The sequence below is a fragment of the Heloderma suspectum genome, chromosome 11 (genome assembly GCF_057233095.1).
Source record: "Heloderma suspectum isolate Gila_16-S chromosome 11, 16-S_ref, whole genome shotgun sequence".
In the NCBI taxonomy this organism is placed as follows: domain Eukaryota; kingdom Metazoa; phylum Chordata; class Lepidosauria; order Squamata; family Helodermatidae; genus Heloderma; species Heloderma suspectum.
Window position 1 is genome coordinate 24,854,744 of NC_139468.1, and position 18,903 is coordinate 24,873,646.

At 45.7% G+C, this 18,903-nt stretch overlaps 1 protein-coding gene across 1 annotated transcript in view; it reads left to right on the forward strand.

Moving 5' to 3' along the window:
- Positions 1-18,903, forward strand: part of ADAMTSL3 (ADAMTS like 3) — a 415,333-nt gene that overhangs the window by 319,859 nt on the left and 76,571 nt on the right. Inside the window, exons 13-15 of the mRNA XM_084817237.1 lie at positions 243-447; positions 1,889-2,036; positions 3,659-3,743. Coding sequence (XP_084673363.1) covers positions 243-447; positions 1,889-2,036; positions 3,659-3,743 — 438 coding nt within the window. The remainder of the gene's footprint in view (positions 1-242; positions 448-1,888; positions 2,037-3,658; positions 3,744-18,903) is intronic.

Sequence of the window (18,903 nt, forward strand, 5' to 3'; positions counted from 1 at the left end):
TGCTGGAAAAACTCTTGCCTGAAACCCTGGAGAGCTGCTGCCAGTCAGTGTTGACAATACTGGGTCTGACATAGTAAAAGTTATCTTCCCTTGTTCCTATGTCCCTAATGGGTCTTATTACTGACAATAGTGTCAATGACCAAGAAAAAAAATTGGTCCGATGTTTTTATCATAGTTTACATCTAGAACCCAGATAGAAGGTGGACTTATGCATGTTGTTGTTTTCCCCCCTTCTCACACAGCTGGGAGCACAACCCATGGACTGCATGTTCAGTTTCGTGTGGAGGTGGAATTCAAAGGAGGAGTTTTGTGTGTGTGGAGGAGACTATGCATGGAGAGATCTTACAAGTAGAAGAGTGGAAATGCATGTACGCCCCCAAACCCAAGGTCATGCAAGCTTGCAATCTGTACGATTGCCCTAAGTGGGTAGCTTTGGAGTGGTCACAGGTAAGCTGGCAAAGAAATCTGTTAAAAATGCCTCAATTTTCAGATATACAAAAATACTGTAAGGCCAAAGAACCGGGGTCATTAGTCACAGGATATATAGTGACTTGCCTGTTGGGAGTATGTGCCTGGGTTACATGCAGCTTATAATCTGCTCTAGCCAGCATAGCTAATACTGAGGGATGTTGGGAGTTGCGGTTCAACAGCATCTAGAGGGCCACAAGTTGCCCACCCCTGTTAAAAAGTTACTGGTGTAGAACAAACATTCGTGCAAGCTGCAGAATGCTTTGCACTATTATTTGGGGTTCAAGATGCTGGGCAAACTTGCAAAAGAGTGGCATAGAAGTTACAGTCTTCAGCATGAAGGAGTTGCTGCTTGTGCTGTTGCTGTACTCTGGTCCACATACAGCAAGATTCCGTCAGGTATGTATAGCACCGACCCCTTTTCTCTTCCAAAAATATTAAAGCAGTGGCGGAAAAGGATCTGGGGACCCTACTCATGAGTGTTTAGAAGAGGAAAGCAATGCATCATATATGCCTGTGTTGGGAACACTGCTTCCTCCAGTTTACCTACCCTCTTCCAATTCTGAGACCACAAAGACACAACTAAAAGAATGGTGGCAGTGGTGGTAGGAGTCATAGTAAATAATGATAATTATATTTTAAAATCTGGAACTCCCTCTCCATCCACACTTTTTAGAAAGGTTACTTGGTCTTTAAATAGCCTACTACGACTCAATCCATTTGGTGGAGTAGCCACGGCAGATGGAGATGGTGACAGTGACAGTTTCCTTTGCTTGCTTATTCACTGCTGCTTCTTTTGCCAGTGGGACATTTGGTTCCAGTGGCCAATATGTGAGGGGAGGAGGAGCCCAGATCAGTCCCAGCTAGCAAAGCAACAGCAGATTGAGTTGATGGTCGTTCACTTGGGCTGTGAGCCAAGGGAACACTTGTTTATTTTTTGAGGCTGCTGGGCACCTGGTACATCATTCCTGTTAGGGAATGAAAAACAAACTATTGAAGATGGACCAACAGTGTTAGCTTTTCTTTATTAAACTATAATTTATCTCAAGCTTATTTTAGTCTCTCACAAAAGCACCAACAAGGCCAAATTTTATGATTTATTCATTCCACCCCACTACTGCTGTTGCAAGGAGTAATATGGAGTGGTCTTGGTTAATTTGTTTCATATGCTTGTGTCTTGTTCTTACTCTGTCTTTATATTGTAGTTATCATATTTTAATGATTTGTAAACCACCCTTGAGAATCCAGTTTTAGACTTTGAAGCAGGAGATCAATTTTAAAATGAAGTGTAAACTATATCTGCACATTCACTTTGATTGAATCAGTTAATAGTGAAAGGCAGAGGATTGATTAACCAACTGAAAATTCATTAACTGGTTGACAGCACTAATTGTTTGCATTGCTGTATTGTTTCCCATAGTGCACCGTGACATGTGGCCGAGGATTACGTTACCGAGTGGTGCTGTGCATTGATCACCGTGGGCAGCACACGGGTGGCTGCAATCCTCAACTCAAGCTGCACATCAAAGAAGAGTGCATTGTGCCAGTCCCTTGTTTCAAGCTCAAAGGTAACTGAAATGCCCCTAATGATGAAAGGTAATAGGGTTGAATCTAATGGACCTGATGGAAGGCAACTTCCTTAGAAAAAAAGACTTCATCCACTGATGGAAGGACTCTTTCCTAGGGATGTAAGGATTGTGTAAAATCTGTTCCGTCTGTGTTTTGCAGAGTGTCAGGCACCTTTTGTCATCTGCCCATCAACAGAATTGGATTTTTTTGTTTCTGGATTTGCACAAATCCGCATTTGTGCAAATGTGCAATTGCGCAAATTCACACGTGCGAAAATGCTTAAACCCCTCCCTCCCGCGCGTTTCACACTTTAGCCTTTGAGGGAAATGTGCATTTTTGGCTGGTCTTTTAATCTTGCATATTTTTCAGTGATGAAATGTGTGCAAAATTTGGGAAAGTTAGAAAGCCAGTCTGCAAGTCCGCGGAATCCGGACTTGCTGTGGAATCCACAGGTCAGATTCATGAAAATCCGAACTCATTTGGTTCCATTGCGAATTTCTCTGACATCCCCATTCCTTTCATCAGTGGAAAGGAAACTTTGGATCTAACCATTGTACAGGCGGAAAACCAAATCATTTCTTAGGTGTGTATTCCTGTGGGTAATCTCTTCTCTGTATTCATCCCCTCTTTATTCTCATCATTCTCTTTGACTCTCTCAGCCATCGGACTCATGTAGTCTGGGCATACAAAGCCTTTCTTTATTGGATGCTTACCATGTGTAGAATTCAGAAAAAAAAAAACCTTCGAAATCCCTGTAGCCCATGCTTCCCCAGCCTGGTACCCTCCATATGTGTTAGGCTACAATTCCCATCATCCCCAGCTAGCATGGCCAATGGTGGAAGATGCAGCACAACACATATGAAGTGTACGAGGTTGAGGAACGCTGCTGTGGGGGTACACCATGAAGAAAGAAAAAAGACAACGTGGCTCATGTATTGATATTACAAATACTAATTTCCAAATCCACAGTACAATGTAGAAAACGTATCAGAGCAAAATCAAACCTGGAAAAAAAACTGCCATGAGGTTTTCCTAGCCTGGGGTCCCTAATGCCAATACCTGATACAGGGTCTGTGGTTTTGAGCTGGAAACTGAAGTATAGCCGGCAATGGTACTGTTCTGTTGGCTGGGCAAGAGCAGAAGACCAGGCTCCATTCATTCATTCATTCATTCATTCACGTATTTAAAGTATTTTTTTAATGCCACCGTTTATCAACATTGATTCCAGAGCAGTTTACAAAAATGCAGGAACAACTGACATCAGCTCTTAGTATATATGCCAGGCTTGGCCAATCCAGAGGCTTCATATTGCCTGCCAATCAAAGGGCATACACCCTTTATTCCTTTCTGTGCCTGAAGATGACTCTGATGACCAAGTGAGCATCACAGTCCCAGGTAGTTAAAAAGAAACAGGTTCCAGGTTTCAGCAGGCCCTGGAGAAGCCCACAAATAATAGAGACTCCGGAGTTCTGGACCCTGGGATCCCTGACAGATAAATGTGGTGTGGCTGACACTTTATTAGTCCCAGGTAGAATGTGGTTCCTGGTGCAAGCAATGGAGTTTCTGACAAATGGGATAAATCAGTAGTCTCATCCAATGCCTGTGCATTTCCCTTTTCCAGAGAAAACTCCAGTTGAAGCGAGGGTCCCGTGGTTCAAGCAGGCACATGAAATGGAGGAGATCAGAACAGTGTCTGAAGAGCCAACGTAAGTTACCATTTCTCTCTCTCTCTCTCTCTTACAGAGTATAACAATATTCCCTGACCTGGCGCCCTCCAGATATTTTGGACTACAGCTCCCATCACCCTCAACTATGGGTCATATGTGTGCAGGGGATGATGGGAGTTGTAGTCCAGAGAATCTGGAGGGCGCCAGGTTGGGGAAGGTGGAGCGTAGCCTGCTGATGCATTTTCCTGACAGAGACTGCTATCCCCTGCCAAGTCATCTGGCATTTAAATTTTCTTGGGCTATATCTGCCTTTGCATTTCAGTTCTCAGGTTCTTCCAAGCAGTTCTCCTTGAGTGATGCAAAGGCAGCTGGAGCTAAAAAGGATTTGACTTATATGTTTGACTTGAGAAGGTTCTATCGAGGTTTCCCAACTATGCAACTGCATGCACTCCACAAGGGATTTGCTTGGGTGAGTGGAATTCCAGAATGGCTCGTGTAATGGCGACCACCAGTAATTTTTTGCAAGGCATGGGGGTGGTGCAAATAAGAGTAACAGCACATGACATCTGTGATCATATGGAAATCCCTGGTGATCAAGGCATTCTCCCTCCATCTTCCCTTGGCAGGCTGAGGGCATTAGAATTGATTGGAGACTTTAGGAACAGTGTTCAGGCATAACATCCCTTGGGTGAGGGTGCCAGATCAGGGGTTCTCTGGCCTAACTTTGGCTTGTACACCAGCTGGACTCATTCCTGGGAAGGTTGGCTAGCCATTGTGACACTTGGCTTAGTTACATCCAGATTGGATTACTGAAATGTACTTTACATAAGGTTGCCTTTGAAGAGTCTCTGGAAACTTGTATTGGTGCAGAAAGAGGCACGTAGGGTGTTACTGAGTGCTTATTTGTGAGAGCATATTACACTCATTTTACAACAGTTGTACTGGTTATTATTTTTCCCAAGCACAATTCAAACTGCTGGTGATTATCTTTAAAGCCCTAAATGGCCTAGGCCCAGGATCTCTTAAGGACCATTTCTTCCCACATCTGCCTGCCTACTCTCTCAGATCTGTTCGGGTAGCTCTTCTTTGTATCTCGACTGTGGTCAAGGCAGGGCTGGTTGAAATGAAATCTCTGTGACCACTTGTAAGCTGTGGAACTTCATTTGGCCCCTTCTCTCTGTATTTTCCACTGACTAACCAAGACACACTTATCCAGGCTGGTGTTTAGCTTATCAGGCTGAGATTTTAGTGGCTGCAGCCCTTGTTTTTTATGTTGATTTATCTGCTTCATCTCCATTTTTAAATTACTATTTTATTGATATTTTTGTATTGTTTCTTCTGGATTCCTTGTTTTAAAGTTGTTTCCAGCTGCCTCGAGTGCTGTATATTGAGTGAAAGGGTGTGATATATTAGGCTGGTTCAGACATAATGCAAAACCATGGTTTAGAGTTTGTAATATCTTCTGCTTCTGAGGGTCAGCATTACTCTGAGAAAGTATCAGATTCAGATGGGTCATGAGTCACCTCACATCAGAGGGAGCCCTTGGCATCCTCATCTATACCTTCCTGGCTTGAGGATGTAGTCCTCCCATCAATCTCCGACCCTCCTGGAGCTTCTCATATCCCTCAGTCATACAGGAGTGTGCTACTGCAGAACAACAAAGGGTCTTATAAGAGTTCCAAGCACCATCCAGCAGAGTTGGAGACACTGGAAGACCAGGCTCTGCCAGCCTTTTTAAGGCTTCAGTTTACCTCAGTGCAGCCCTTTGCTGAGACAACATATTTTTCCAGCTCAGCTAATCGAACATACTAGGAGCTATCCATAGTCCTGATTGCTGCTCACCTGAATCTGCCAGCACTAAATCACCAGTGAACTAGCTTGCCTTGACCTGTCCTGCCTTATTGTGACCTGGCTGATTCAACCTGATCTATTTGACTCCGTCTAATTTATGTCACCTAGATCTGTCTGATGCAATCTGCCTCTTCCCTTGTGGGAAGGCCCAGCAGTCAAGATAGCTTTATGAAAATGAGCCTAGCCTCACCCTGGATTGCATGTTCCCCACTCCTGAGCTCCAGCCACAAGAAGGAGTGTGGAACCTTTTACTTCTGTTTTTGATTTACTGCAGCTTGCTCTGTTGGCCAAACCTGGACAATCTCAGTTATCCTTCAAAATTTGCATTCTCTGAATTTTGCAGTAGAGTTCTCCAGGCAAAAAATGCATACAAAATTGCATATATATGGGGAAAGTGCACACACAAATTCTTATATTAGTGCAAATAATATTCAAAATTCATTATATTAGGAATATTGCTTGCAAAAAGAATATTAGGCAGAATTGCATACAAAAAAGCATGCGTCAGGAGAAATGCGCACAAAAATGCATACAAAAATGCATACAAAAATGCATACAAATGCATGCAAACTTTTAAAAAGTATCAATGTTTGGGACAGACTGAGTTTAATTCATGTCAATATATGGGGATGTCTTTGTGTACATGGAACAGTCCCTCTCCACTGAAATAAATGGAGAAGCCCTTGCAGGTAGTGGGAGCTCTGCCTGTGCACTGAGAATTTTTGTCCATAAGGTAAGGAATCACTGAGTTGGGACAACTGACCAGATGATATTCCTAGGCACACCCACATAACATTTGTACCAAATTATTCTGCACATTTTAAAAAGGTGGAACTGCCAGAAAACTCAAATGAGGTCAGTATTCTTTCTCTAAACATTTAGTGAGGTCAGTGTTCTTTCTACACATTTAGAACACTGTAACCAAGAGGTGTAGGATGTGGCTAGATGTCTCTTCTGTTTTTCTTCCTCTGTCCAGTTGATCTTGGCAAGTGTGTGTAAACAGGCAGAGACCAGCGTCTGGCTCAAACCTGAAACTTCTTTCTAAGCAGGTGTTATTGATCCTGCACATTTATGTTGCCTGCTGTTGAAAAGCAGACCAGTGTGAAGGTGCTGAGTTGGAATTCATTTGCAGATTTGACACTATCAGACTTGGGCTCAATAGAGACTAGGAGTATCTTACTCATTACAGAAAGGAATTGGCCCTCTTTAGTGCTGAGATGAAATCTCCCTCCAAGTTTGCCACCCCATTTGTGATGGGGGAGCAAAATGCTTTGAAGGGTTTCAGGGGGACCTACTGTTGGCAGCAATGATAGTTGTTGTTGTTGTTGTTGTTGTTATTATTAGCTCTCTGAGCGGTTTAGTTCATCTCTCTCTCTCTCTCTCTCTCTCTCTCTCTTTGCTGGTGCCTATGGGGATTGGCAGAGCTCTTCTCAGTAGGGATGTATGGATTGTGTAAAATCTATTCCATCTGTGTTTTGTAGGGGTGTACGGAACTCACCTCCGAGTCTGGGGGGTGGGGAGGTGATCCGTTCCCCCCCCCCGGAATCCTCCCCGGCCGGCTCCGCTCTGCAGCAAGTCCACGGAGCTGCCAGCTGGGTCCATCAGTTGCCGCCCTGCCTATCTTCAGATGCAAATGGCGTCCAGCGTAGTGGATGCCATTTGCATCCCTGCCATTTGCCATGATAGGCTATGTAAAGATTTACGTAGCCTATCACGGCAAAGGGCAGGGACGCAAATGCGTTCGCTATGCCATTTATGTCCCTGCCCTTTGCCTTGATAGGTTTCGTAAAGATTTACGTAGCCTATCATGGCAAAGGGCAGGGACGCAAATGGCGTCCCCTACACCATTTACGTCCCTGCCCTTTGCTGTGATAGGCTATGTAAAGATTTACGTAGCCTATCACGGCAAACGGCAGGGACTCAAATGGCGTCCGCTCTGCTGGACGCCATTTGCATCCGAAGACAGGCAGATGGGACAGATGGCAGCGGACGGATGGCAGCAGGTAGGATCCGGCCCCGCGCGGATTCCCCCAGGTGGTGGAGGTGAGTCTTTTGTTCCACTGCAGACTCGGAGGGTGGATTCTTAGAATCCAGCCTCATTGGAGTCCGTGGCGGAATTCTCCGCCATCCCTAGAGTTTTGTGGATTGTCAGGTGCCTTTCATTCTGTCACCCGCCCATTGATGGAAATGGGGTTTTTTTGTTTCCAAATTTGTGCAAATGTGCATCTGTGCACATTTGCACGTGGAAAAATGCACAAATTCCCCCAAATGCACATTTTCACACTTTAGTCTTTGGGGAAAATGCACATTTTGGGCCATTTTTACAAAGTTTGCATATTTCTCTATAACAAAATTCGTGCAAAATTTGAGAAAGTTACAAAACCGGTCTGCAAGTCTGCAGAATCCACCTGACAGGGGAAAACCTGGTTGCTGTGGAATCCGTGGGTTGGATTCATGAAAATTCAAACTCATTTGGTTCTGTTCTGAATTTCTCTGACATCTCTACTTCTCAGTCAGTGGCAGCCACCATCACTCCCCCTGCCCCCCCCCCGTCACTAGAACAATGCTTCATTATGAGTCCTTGCTGAGCATTCAGATTGAATTAGGGATGTATGAATCCCTTACATCGTTCTGGTGGCGGCATCTGCTGGGGTGGGGGAGGCAATCTGTCCCACCCCCTGGAATCCTGCCCGGCCAGCTCCGCTCCACAGCGAGTCTGCGGAGCCGCCGGCCGGGCCCATCCGCAGCTGGACTGCCGTGTACTGCCGGGCTGCTGCGGCCGCAAATGGTGGCCGGTGTAGCGGCCGCCATTTGCATCCCTACGTTAGGCTGTGATAGGCTACATATATATTTACGTAGCCTAGGGATGCAAATGGCTGCCGCTATGCCATTTGCGTCCCTGCTCTTTCCGTGATAGGCTACGTAAATATATACGTAGCCTCTCACAGCTAATGCAGCAGGAACGCAAATGGCGTGGCCATTTATAGATGTATATCATATATATATATATAGATGTATATCAAAACAAAAGCCACAACATGATGAACATCTCTGTTCCCAGTTCATTTATTTTTATTTCCACTGTCGTCGTACCTTCAGTCTAAAGTTTTAGTTCATAATGAATAAAGGAAATATAAATGCAGCTGTGTTTCAAAACTCTCAAAGATGTTCCAAGACAATGTATTGAAGATAAATACTTCTGCCCCTGTGGCCAAGGGAAGGAGCAGATCTGAATTTCACACAGTGGGTGTTCAAAAAATCTTTTAAAAATTTATTTAATTAGAAAAATAGTTCTTGTTTCTTGTTTTAAGGCTGTTTGCAAAACTAAGCCAAGAAAAATGGAGGTTTAACTTTTCTGGTTTTCACTGGTGGAATGTGATGATAGTTGATACCCATCATTAGTGTAAACGTTTCTCCCTAGAGCCTCCTTTATTTACAGGGGGATTTTCAATAAGCCTTCCATAAAAAAAGATTCCACATCCTTTTTTCTTTTAATAAGCTTAGAGAAATAGAGACCTTTGCCGCCTTTCGTGTGTGTGCTTAATATAGCTTAGAGAAACAGGCCAAGTTTAGAAGCTGATAGCCTTGTGAGGAGGAGGAAGAGGGGGAGCTGTTTTCACTTCTTTCACTGGGACTGTTGTCACAGGCCATACAGATGACCAAAATCGTCCTGGAGTACTTTGGTTATCTGCAGTGGTGTAGTGGAGCCAGGGCTCTCAGGGACACTGACGTCATTTCTCACTCCCCTCAGACTGCTCTGTTTCCTTTGAGCTTAGCTGCAATGCTCACAGTAGCTGTAGGGAAATAAATGTTCCCAGCAACAATGCACTGTTCCCTGTTGTGATGCAGAGTATTTTGCTGTGGCATGGTCTTAAATGGGCGATGAAGCCTCCATTCGCTTTATAAAGGACCTGCTCCAAGACCTGGTTTGTTGATATGAATCAACACTGCGGCCTGCATTTTTGGACTCTCCTTCGGGGCCTGGCTATGGAGACTATCACGATGCGCACCTGCCCTTCAAATTTACCTCTACACCCCTGGTCATCTGTATCATCCTCTCGTGAATTTTACCACACATGAACTGCTATTGAGTGGTAAAATGTGTGGTGGGATGGTCATCTGTATGGTCTCTCTGTCTCTGTCTCTGTCTCTCTCTCTCTCTCTCTCACACACACACACACACACACAGAGAGAGAGAGAGAGATTTTATCAAGGTGACATCAGAAATGGGTCTGAGGCTCACATAATAGAAAGTAAGGCATGAATCAGAAGATCTGTCAGGATTGATTCTGTGAGCAGGGAGATAGTTAGCAGCTCAGATTCAGAAGAGGAACAGCCAGAACCGGGGGATGCATTTTCCCAAGCCAGTTCAGATATGGGTAGGCATGCTTCTCGGGTTACTAACTCCCAGATGGCCGGGCCTGAACCCCCCCCCTTGCCCCCCTCTGTGAGAAGCCGGGACGAGGAGGAGGAGAGTGGGGGCTGTGACCTAAGAGATGCTAGACTACGGCACAGAGCTAAGAGGAAAACGTCAGGGGCGGAGCTCAGACAGTCGACCCAGTTAGCGATGCATGAGAGGCGACATAGGGAAGCATCACTGGAAGGGCGGGGCATCCCTCCCTAAGTTAGTCTAGCCAGCAAGCCTCACTTCAAACTGTAGGCAACATCGGTGTTCCCATTTGAATCCCCTGGAGGCTTTCCTTTGTAGCCTGAGAGTCTTCGAGGATTTGCCTCTGTAATTAACCTGTTGATAATGAATTAAAGGCTTGAGACTGAAGCCTCTCTCTTTGTGTGTGTGAGTGCATCAGGAGAGAGGGGGCCCAAGGGAAACATGACAAGATCCCTTGCTTGAACATGAGATCTCCCAGCTCACTTACTAGCTTCTGCCTGCAGTGATGGGTCCTAGAGAGGAAGCACATAAGTCTGCAGCCTACTTCTGGTCCCTCCTTGGGTAGACTCATGGTCATGGGGCCCATGTGTCATCTGAACACGCCCAATAATAGTTATAGTTTCTCCCACAAAAAAGGCAACGTACCTCCCCCCCACCACCACATTATCTTGCGTTTCAGTAAGAACTTCTGAGGGTATGACCCATCAAGGAACTGAGCCTATTTGACCCTATGGCTCCTCTTGAGGTATTCGTAAAGTTATTGTTTTAAAAAAATAAACATGGAGAGAAAATCCTGGTTGCCACTGGCAAAATCATATGATTTTGCAGTTGACATATGCCACAGAATTCAGACCTTCCTTTCAAGATGGCAACCTCAGCATAGTCTGTCTGAACTAAAGTTATGATTAAATGCAGCCAAATGTCATGTGTTTTTTTAAATTAGCTTGAATAAACAGCAGTGCTGTTCACACAGGGTGAAACATAAAGCTGAAAGAAAACGGCTTCACATTTTCAGATGGCAAAATTAGGGGTAACATTTCACAAAATTGTTGGAGAATTTCTCCTTTCCATAGAGAATATTCGACAAAAATGGTGTCCCCAATTCTGCTGCCTGAAAACATGGTGGGGAATTTGGGAAGGCCATTTTTGTTCAGCTCTGCATTTCGCCTTATGTGAATAACACTGTTGTTTATACAAGCTGCTCTTTTAAAGCAAACAAACATGAGATTTGGCTACATTTAGCCTCAATTTTACTTTGGACAGACTATACTTTTCTTTATCTTTAAAGGGAGACTTGAATTCTGTGGCAGATGTTAACTGTAAAATCGCATGATTTAGCCAATGGCAACCCTGGATTTTATATCCATGGTTAAGTTCTAAAAATAATAAAACTTGCATTTGTGGTGCTATAAAGTCTCAGACACTAAATATGCTGCAGGAAAACCTCAATTACAATATAGGCCTGCTGTGTCAAGGAAAAAATGCTTAGAATTCTCTGACTTTTCTTTGCAAATGAATTTTTTTTCTGTGGTCCAGACTTCCAAACAAAAAAGGCAAAACTTCAAAAGAATTCATCGTACATTATTTTTGGATACTCTTATGTGTTCAGCTAGCCTGTATACAGAGTGAATTCTGAACTGCTGGTATACGGCTGTCAACGCATTTAACTTTTTTTTTTCGTCTAGCTTTATAAAATATTTGTGTTGGTTAAGGTATTGAGGTACACTGCTTAGTGAGAAAAGGCCAGGACAATATTATTCAAGGTTTAGATAAGCAACAGTTTAGCAACTCGTCATTCATTCATTCACAACATTTGTATGTCATTCCATAACATAAAGTTTTCTGGGCAGCTTATAACAAATAAGCATAAAAACAATTTAAATGCAAGATAAGACATAAAATGGTGGTGGGGTGTGAGTGAATCAAAAGCAGCATAAATACAATTGTTTCTTTTCTTTTCCCTTGGTGTTACCTCCTCTCCTGTTCAGTATCTACAGTGGGCCTTTGTACCCAGGATTCCATTGGGCTTTCTTTAACCTAAAATGGTCTTTTCATTTATTACATGTCTATACTGCCTAATAGCCAAAGCTCTCTGGGCAGTTTACAAAGATTAAAAACCTTAAAAATACAATATTGTATATAATATAATTTCCTGGCATATAGAAGGGGAAGAAATGGAAGCAGTGACAGATTTTATTTTCTTGGGCTCCAAGATCACCGCAGACAGTGACTGTAGCCATGAAATTAAAAGACGCTTGCTCCTTGGGAAGAAAGCTATGGCAAATCTAGACAGCATAGTAAGAAGCAGAGACATCACCTTGCCGACAAAGGTTTGTATAATCAAAGCTATGGTTTTCCCAGTAGCGACGTATGGCTGTGAGAGCTGGACTATAAGGAAGGCTGAGCGGGAAGAATTGATGCTGTTGAACTGTGGTGCTGGAGAAGGCTCTTACAAGGCCCCTGGACTGCAAAGAGGTCAAATCAGTCAATCCTAAAGGAAATCAACCCTGACTGCTCATTGGAAGGACAGATACTGAAGCTGAAGCTCCAATATTTTGGCCACCTAATGCGAAGAGAAAACTCTCTGGAAAAGACCCTGATGCTAAGGCAAAAGGAGAAGGGGACAGCAGAGGATGAGATGGCTAGATAGCATCACTGATGCAATGAATATAAACTTGAGCACACTCCGGGAGAGAGCGCAGGACAGGAAAGCCTGGCGTGCTATGGTCCATGGGGTCACGAAGAGTCGGACATGACTTAACGACTGAACAACAACAAAATATAATATAAAAACTGTTTACATTCAAACATCTAAACAGTCAGCACACACACACATACCCCTAAACAATTTTAACTATCAACAGTCTTGTCCCAGTTATCAATCTGGCTGCTGCATTTTGCACAAGCTGCAACTTCTGAACTGTCTTCAAAGTCAGCCCCACGTAGAGCACATTGCAGTAATCTAACCAGAGCATAGACGGCTGAAGCCAGACTATCCCTATGTCCTTATCCCTTTCCAGATAGGGGCATAGCTGGGCCACCAACCAAAGTTGGCAGAAGACACTCCATGCCACTGAGGCCACCTGAGCCTCAAGTGACAAAGATGCCTCCAGGAGAACCCCAAAACTACAAACCTGGTCCTTCAGGGGGAGTGCAACCCCATCCAGAACAGGTTGAACACCCTCCATCTGGTCAGAAGAACCACCCACTAACAGCAGCTCGGTCTTGTCTGGATTGATTAGCCCTCATCCAGTCCAGTTTATTAGCCCTCATCCAGTCCATTGTTGCAGCCAGGCACTGATCTAGCACATCCATTCCACAGCCTCACCTGATGAAGGCAAAAAGGAGAAATAGAGCTGTGTGTCATCAGCATACTGGCAACTATGTATTATGTACTCTGGATGACTGCACTCAGCAGTTTTGTGTAGATGCTAAATAGCATGGGGCGGGGGGACAAAACCCATCCCTGTGGAACTCCATACTGGAGAATCCATGGGGCCAAGCAATATTCCCCAAGCACCACCTTCTGGAGCCAACCAAGTAGGAACAAAACCGCTGCAATGCAGTACCCCCCACTCCCAAGTCATCCCAGAAGGATACCATGGTCGATGGTGTCGAAAGCTTCCAAGAGATCAAGGAGAATCAACAAGTCACCCACCCCTGTCTCTTTCGGGTCATAGGTCATTACACAGGGTAATCAAGGCTGTTCCTGTTGCAAACCCTGGCCTGAACCATGACTGAAATGGATCCAGATAATAGGTCTCATCCAAGAGTGTCTGGGACTGGTTGGCAACAGCCCCTCAAGGACTTTGCCCAGGAGAGGAATATTTGCCACTGGCCTAAAGTTATTAAGATTTTCTGGTTCCAGGGAGGGTTTCTTTGGGAGTGGTTTCACCACCACCTCTTTCAGGTGGCCTGGGATCCCGCCCTCTCACAAGGAGGCATTGATCACCTCCCTAGCCCAGCTGGCTGTTCCCCCCCTGGTGTTTTTATCAGCCAAGAGGGGCAAGGATCCAATATGGAAGTGGTTGCAGGAACCTGTCCAAGCACCTTGTCAATGTCCTTGAGCTGTACCAGCTGAAACTCAGTCAAGAAACTAGGACAAGGCTGTGCTCTGGATACCTCACCTGATTTCACCTGCTAAGTCCTGGTAGATGCAAGAGATTTTATCTTGGTGACCTTGGTGCCTGTCTGTGCTCTGGAGCTTCAGAGGTTGTGGCCCCACTAAGCAAACGGGGCTGTGGTCAGGACCTGGAGCAGGCAGATAAGAGGGCAGGGCAAAGAAAAGCAGAGTCTGTTCCTTAAGACATTTTTTTAAGACTGGCCCATTTCAGACATCATAACAACCAAGGTGGGTTTTTTTTAACCCTAGGTTGTTGTCAACTAAGCGGGAGCAAGAGTGCCACCTCCCATTGCCCAATTGCTCACGCGGGGGTAAACAGCCTCGGGATGCTTCATCCCTGGTTTGTGGGATGACGTCCAAACCCGGAATTCTTGTTGGGGGAGAGACAACCCAGAGTTGGAATTCATGGCTTGCAATGGGAATGATCGGGCAGCAGGAGCAAGCATGCTTGCTCACTCCCACTTTGTTTACAACAATCCAAGGTTTTAAAAAACAACCCCTGGGCTGTTAGGACAACCAGACGCAACTGTCGACATGCTCAAACTGTGGAGCCAAGACTAAGGGAGCCCTTCTTTAAAGCCAGCAGGGCCCCTGTTGGCTTCTCTGGTCACCTGTTTAGCCTGGAGAAGAGAAGAAGGGCAGACATGATCCTGATCTTCAAATATCTGAAAGTAGGGCTGTGCACCGCTTCGGCCTGAGGCCCAAACCCCAAGTTGAAGCGGGCCATTTCAGGCCCCTTCCGAGGCGAAGCAGCGGGGGCACCAAGTGACCTGGAGTGGGTTGGGGACTCCTCAAAGCACTTCAGCCACGCCAGCGCCTCCAGGTCCTTACCTGAGGTGACTCACAGGAACCACTGCTTCTGTCGTCGCCATTGCCGCCTGCTGCAGCTGTCGCCACCTCCAACTCTGCTGCCACTGTCGCCGCCATTGCCACCATTGCCACCGCCAGCTTCTGAGCCTTGGATGTGAGCCGGCTGTTCTTGCAGGGAGTTGTCCTTTTTGAAATGGCAACTCCTTGCAAGAAGAGCAGGTGTGCGTCCGGGTCTCGGCAGTGAGCTGCCGCCACCATTATCACCACCACCATCACACCGCTCGGCAGTGAGCTGGCCACTCCCAGCTCCTGAGCCCTGGATGCACACTGGCTCTTTTTGGCGGGAGTCACCACTTTTAAAATGGTGGCTCCCTGCAACAAGAGCCGGCGCACATCCAGGGCTCAGGAGATGGGGGCAGCCAGGGGCGGCGATGATGGCAGCAGCCAAGGCCGAGGCAACAGCCCAGGTAAGAAGCTAGGGGTTTGTGTGGGGGCATCGGGGGGGCCTGAAGCAGGATTCGGATGGCCGACTCCTGCTTCGGGTGTGGGGCTGAGTTGGGTTGGGGCCCTCCCAAATCAGTCTGAGCTGCATCGGGCCTGCCACCGAAGCCACAAAGCGGCTTCTGAGTCGGATCAGGGGGTCCCTGCCCAGCCCTGTCTGAAAGGCTGCCATGCAGAAAAGGGAGCAGGCTTGTTCTGTGCTGCTCCAGAGGGCAGGACTAGAACTGTGGAAGTTGCAGAGAAGCAGATTTGGGCTAAACATTAGGAGAAACTCCCTACCGGTGAGAGCTGTTCAGCGTTGGAACAGATCGTCTTGGGAGGTGGTGGGTTCTCCTTTGCTGAAGGCATTTAAGCAGAAGCTGGATGGCCATCTCGCAGGGATGCTGTAGCTGTACACTGCAATGCAGAGCCTGCACTGAGTGGAGGGTTGGACTAAATGATCTCTGAGGTCCCTTCCAACTCTCGTGATTCTATCATTCACATGCAGCACTATGCTCTCTCCTCTGTCTGCTGCAGAAAACAGTCTATGTGTCAGTGCCTATGGGAGGACTCCATCAAACACTGTTGCTGCGTGACTTCCATCTGTTCACAGAAACCCTCATGCAAATGCCACTGAAAGGAATGATGGATGGAGTCCTCTTGTAAATAGCTCCTCCATTTATCTAAACCTACAATTATCTGCATATTTTGGATGTCTTCCCGGCCATTGTGAGATAACTGCACTATATATACTTTAATGGGTTAATTGAGTTTGGCTGTGATAACTTTCCTCTTTTGAAATATAATCACAATTTTGTCAAAGCCTTTTGAGAATATCTCGGGGGTGGGGGTGGGGTGGGGAAACTGTGAGGTGACAAACTTTTAAGTTTCAAGAAGTTGGGTGGATAGGTTTCCTTCTCAGCTTTGCGAACAAGCCCCTGTGTGTGCCTGATTCATTCACAATAATTTAACGTGTAAGTGTGTGTCAAGGGCTCCTTGGAGGCCTCTCTCTGTCTAAACCAGTAGCCAAGTCCAGACACAGACAAAGGAATTCCTTTCAAAGCTTTATTCTTCTTTTACAACTTAACGGTGTGTACCCAAAGAAATAAAGGGATGTCTTAATGATCTTTCCAAGGAAGGATCTGCCTAAGGGCTGTAGCTCCGTGGACTGCACGTACTTTGTATTCAGAAGGTCCCAGGTCCAATTCCCAGCTTCTCCAGGTAGGGCTAGGCAAGAATCTTGCCTGAAACCCCGGAGAGCTGCTGTCGACGATACTGGACTAGATGGACCAAGGGTCTGACTCAGCATGAGGCAGCTTCCTATGTTCCTTATTAGACATGATGAAGGAGGCATGACATTCCCAAGCCCATTCCCAAGCCCATGTGGATTCTCCCCCCACCCCATTCCGGAAGTGTTTTGTGCATTGTTGCTGAGGGGCGTCCCCCCAGAGATTTGTGCAAATGGGGTTGTAATTTTGTGTGCATGTGTGGAGAGAGGGAGAGAGGTGACCTTGCACATGATCGCAAGTTTGCCTGTCTGCTATGTAGCCTTGCAGAGGCATATTCCCCTCTTGTAAATATCGTTGTCAGTTTCATCCTCGCCACAGAGTACTCAATTTAGCTCAGCAGAGCCATATTCTCTGGTGTCAAAGAACATTTCAAGTGTGTCCTCCGCTTCCATGCTTCCTAAGCAAAGTGGTGGGGGAGAGAAATTGACAAATGGCTAATGTTGTCCCTATCTTCAAAAAGGGTAAAAAGGAGGAACCTGAGAACTACAGACCAGTCAGTCTGACATCAAGCCCTGGGAAAATTCTGGAGCAGATGATAAAGCAATCCATCTGTAAGCACCTTGAAAACAATGCCGTGATTACTCGAAGCCAACACGGATTTGTCAAGAACAAATCCTGCCAGATGAATCTGATCTCATGTTTTGATCAGGTAACCTCCCTTGTGGACTGTGGGAATGCTGTAGACATAATATACCTCGACTTCAGCAAAGCTGTTGACAAAGTGCCCCATGATATCCTGATGAGCAAACTAGCTCAAACTGGGCTAGATGAAACAACGATCCGGTGGATCCACAGTTGGCTACAGAATCGGACTCAAAGAGTGCTTATCAATGGGACCTTCTCAAACTGGGGAGAGGTAACGAGTGGGGTACCGTAGGGCTTAGTCCTGGGCCCAGTGCTCTTCAACATTTGTATGAATGACTTGGAGGAGGAGGTGCAGGGAACGCTGATCAAATTTGCAGATGACACAAAATTGAGTGGGATAGCTAATACCTTGGAAGACAGAAACAAAATTCAAAGTGATCTTGATAGACTGGAGTGCTGGGTAGAAAACAACAGAATGACATTTAATAGGATAAATGCCAAGTTCTGCACCTAGGAAAGAGAAACCAAATGCACAGTTCCAAGATGGGGAATTTGGCTCAAGAACACTACAAGTGAGAAGGATCTTGGAAATATTGTGGATCACAAGCTGAATATGAGCCAGCAATGTGATGTGGCTGCAAAAAAGGGCAATGACATTTTGGGCTGCATTAATAGAAGCATAGCTTCCAAATCCTGGGAAGTACTAGTACTCAGCACTGGTTAGGCCTCATCTGGAGTACTGTGTCCAGTTCTGGGCATCTCACTTTAAGAAGGATGCAGACAAGCTGGAGAGGGTTCAGAGGAGGGCAACGAAGATGATCAGAGGACTGGAAACAAAGCCCTATGAAGAGAGACTGAAAGAACAGGGTATGTTTAGCCTTGAGAAGAGAAGACTGAGGGGGGATATGATAGTGCTCTTCAAGTACTTGAAAGGTTGTCACAGAGAGGAAGGGAAGGATCTCTTCTCGATCATCCCAGAATGCAGGACATGGAATAATGGGCTCAAGTGACAGGAAGCCAGATTCCGGCTGAACATCAGGAAAAACCTCCTGACTGTTAGAACAATACGACAATAGAACCCATGACCTAGGGAGGTGGTGGGCTCTCCCACACTGGAGGCATTCAAGATGAGCCTGGACAGTCATCTGTCAGGGATGCTCTGAGTTGGATTCCTGCATTGAGCAGTAGGTTGGACTCAATGGTCTTACAGGCCCCTTCCAACCCTACTATTCTATGACTCTATGAGGTCCAGAATAAGGCTCTGCTGGGCTAAATGAAGTACTCTGTGGAAGGGATAAAGTGGACAAGGATATTTACAAAGGGGAATATGCCTCTGCGTGGCTACATAACATACAGGCAAACTTGTGATCATGCACACTTGCACAAGATCAGCAATATTGTTTTTTAAAAAATACAACCCCATTTGCGCAAATTTAAAGGTCCCACCCACCCCCAAAATCCAATTTGCGCAAATTGCCGCCATCAAAAACCCTGGAATCTGTGTATTGGATTGACTTGCTGCCTACTAAGTTGACGCCAGTAGGGGGAAACAGAACAAAATCCACCAGGGCCAAACCAGAAAAATCAGGAATTCTTATACACCCCTAGAGGAGAAATATCACTGTCAGTGGTGTGCATATAACTCATGAACTGGCCGGTTTAGTCCTGTAG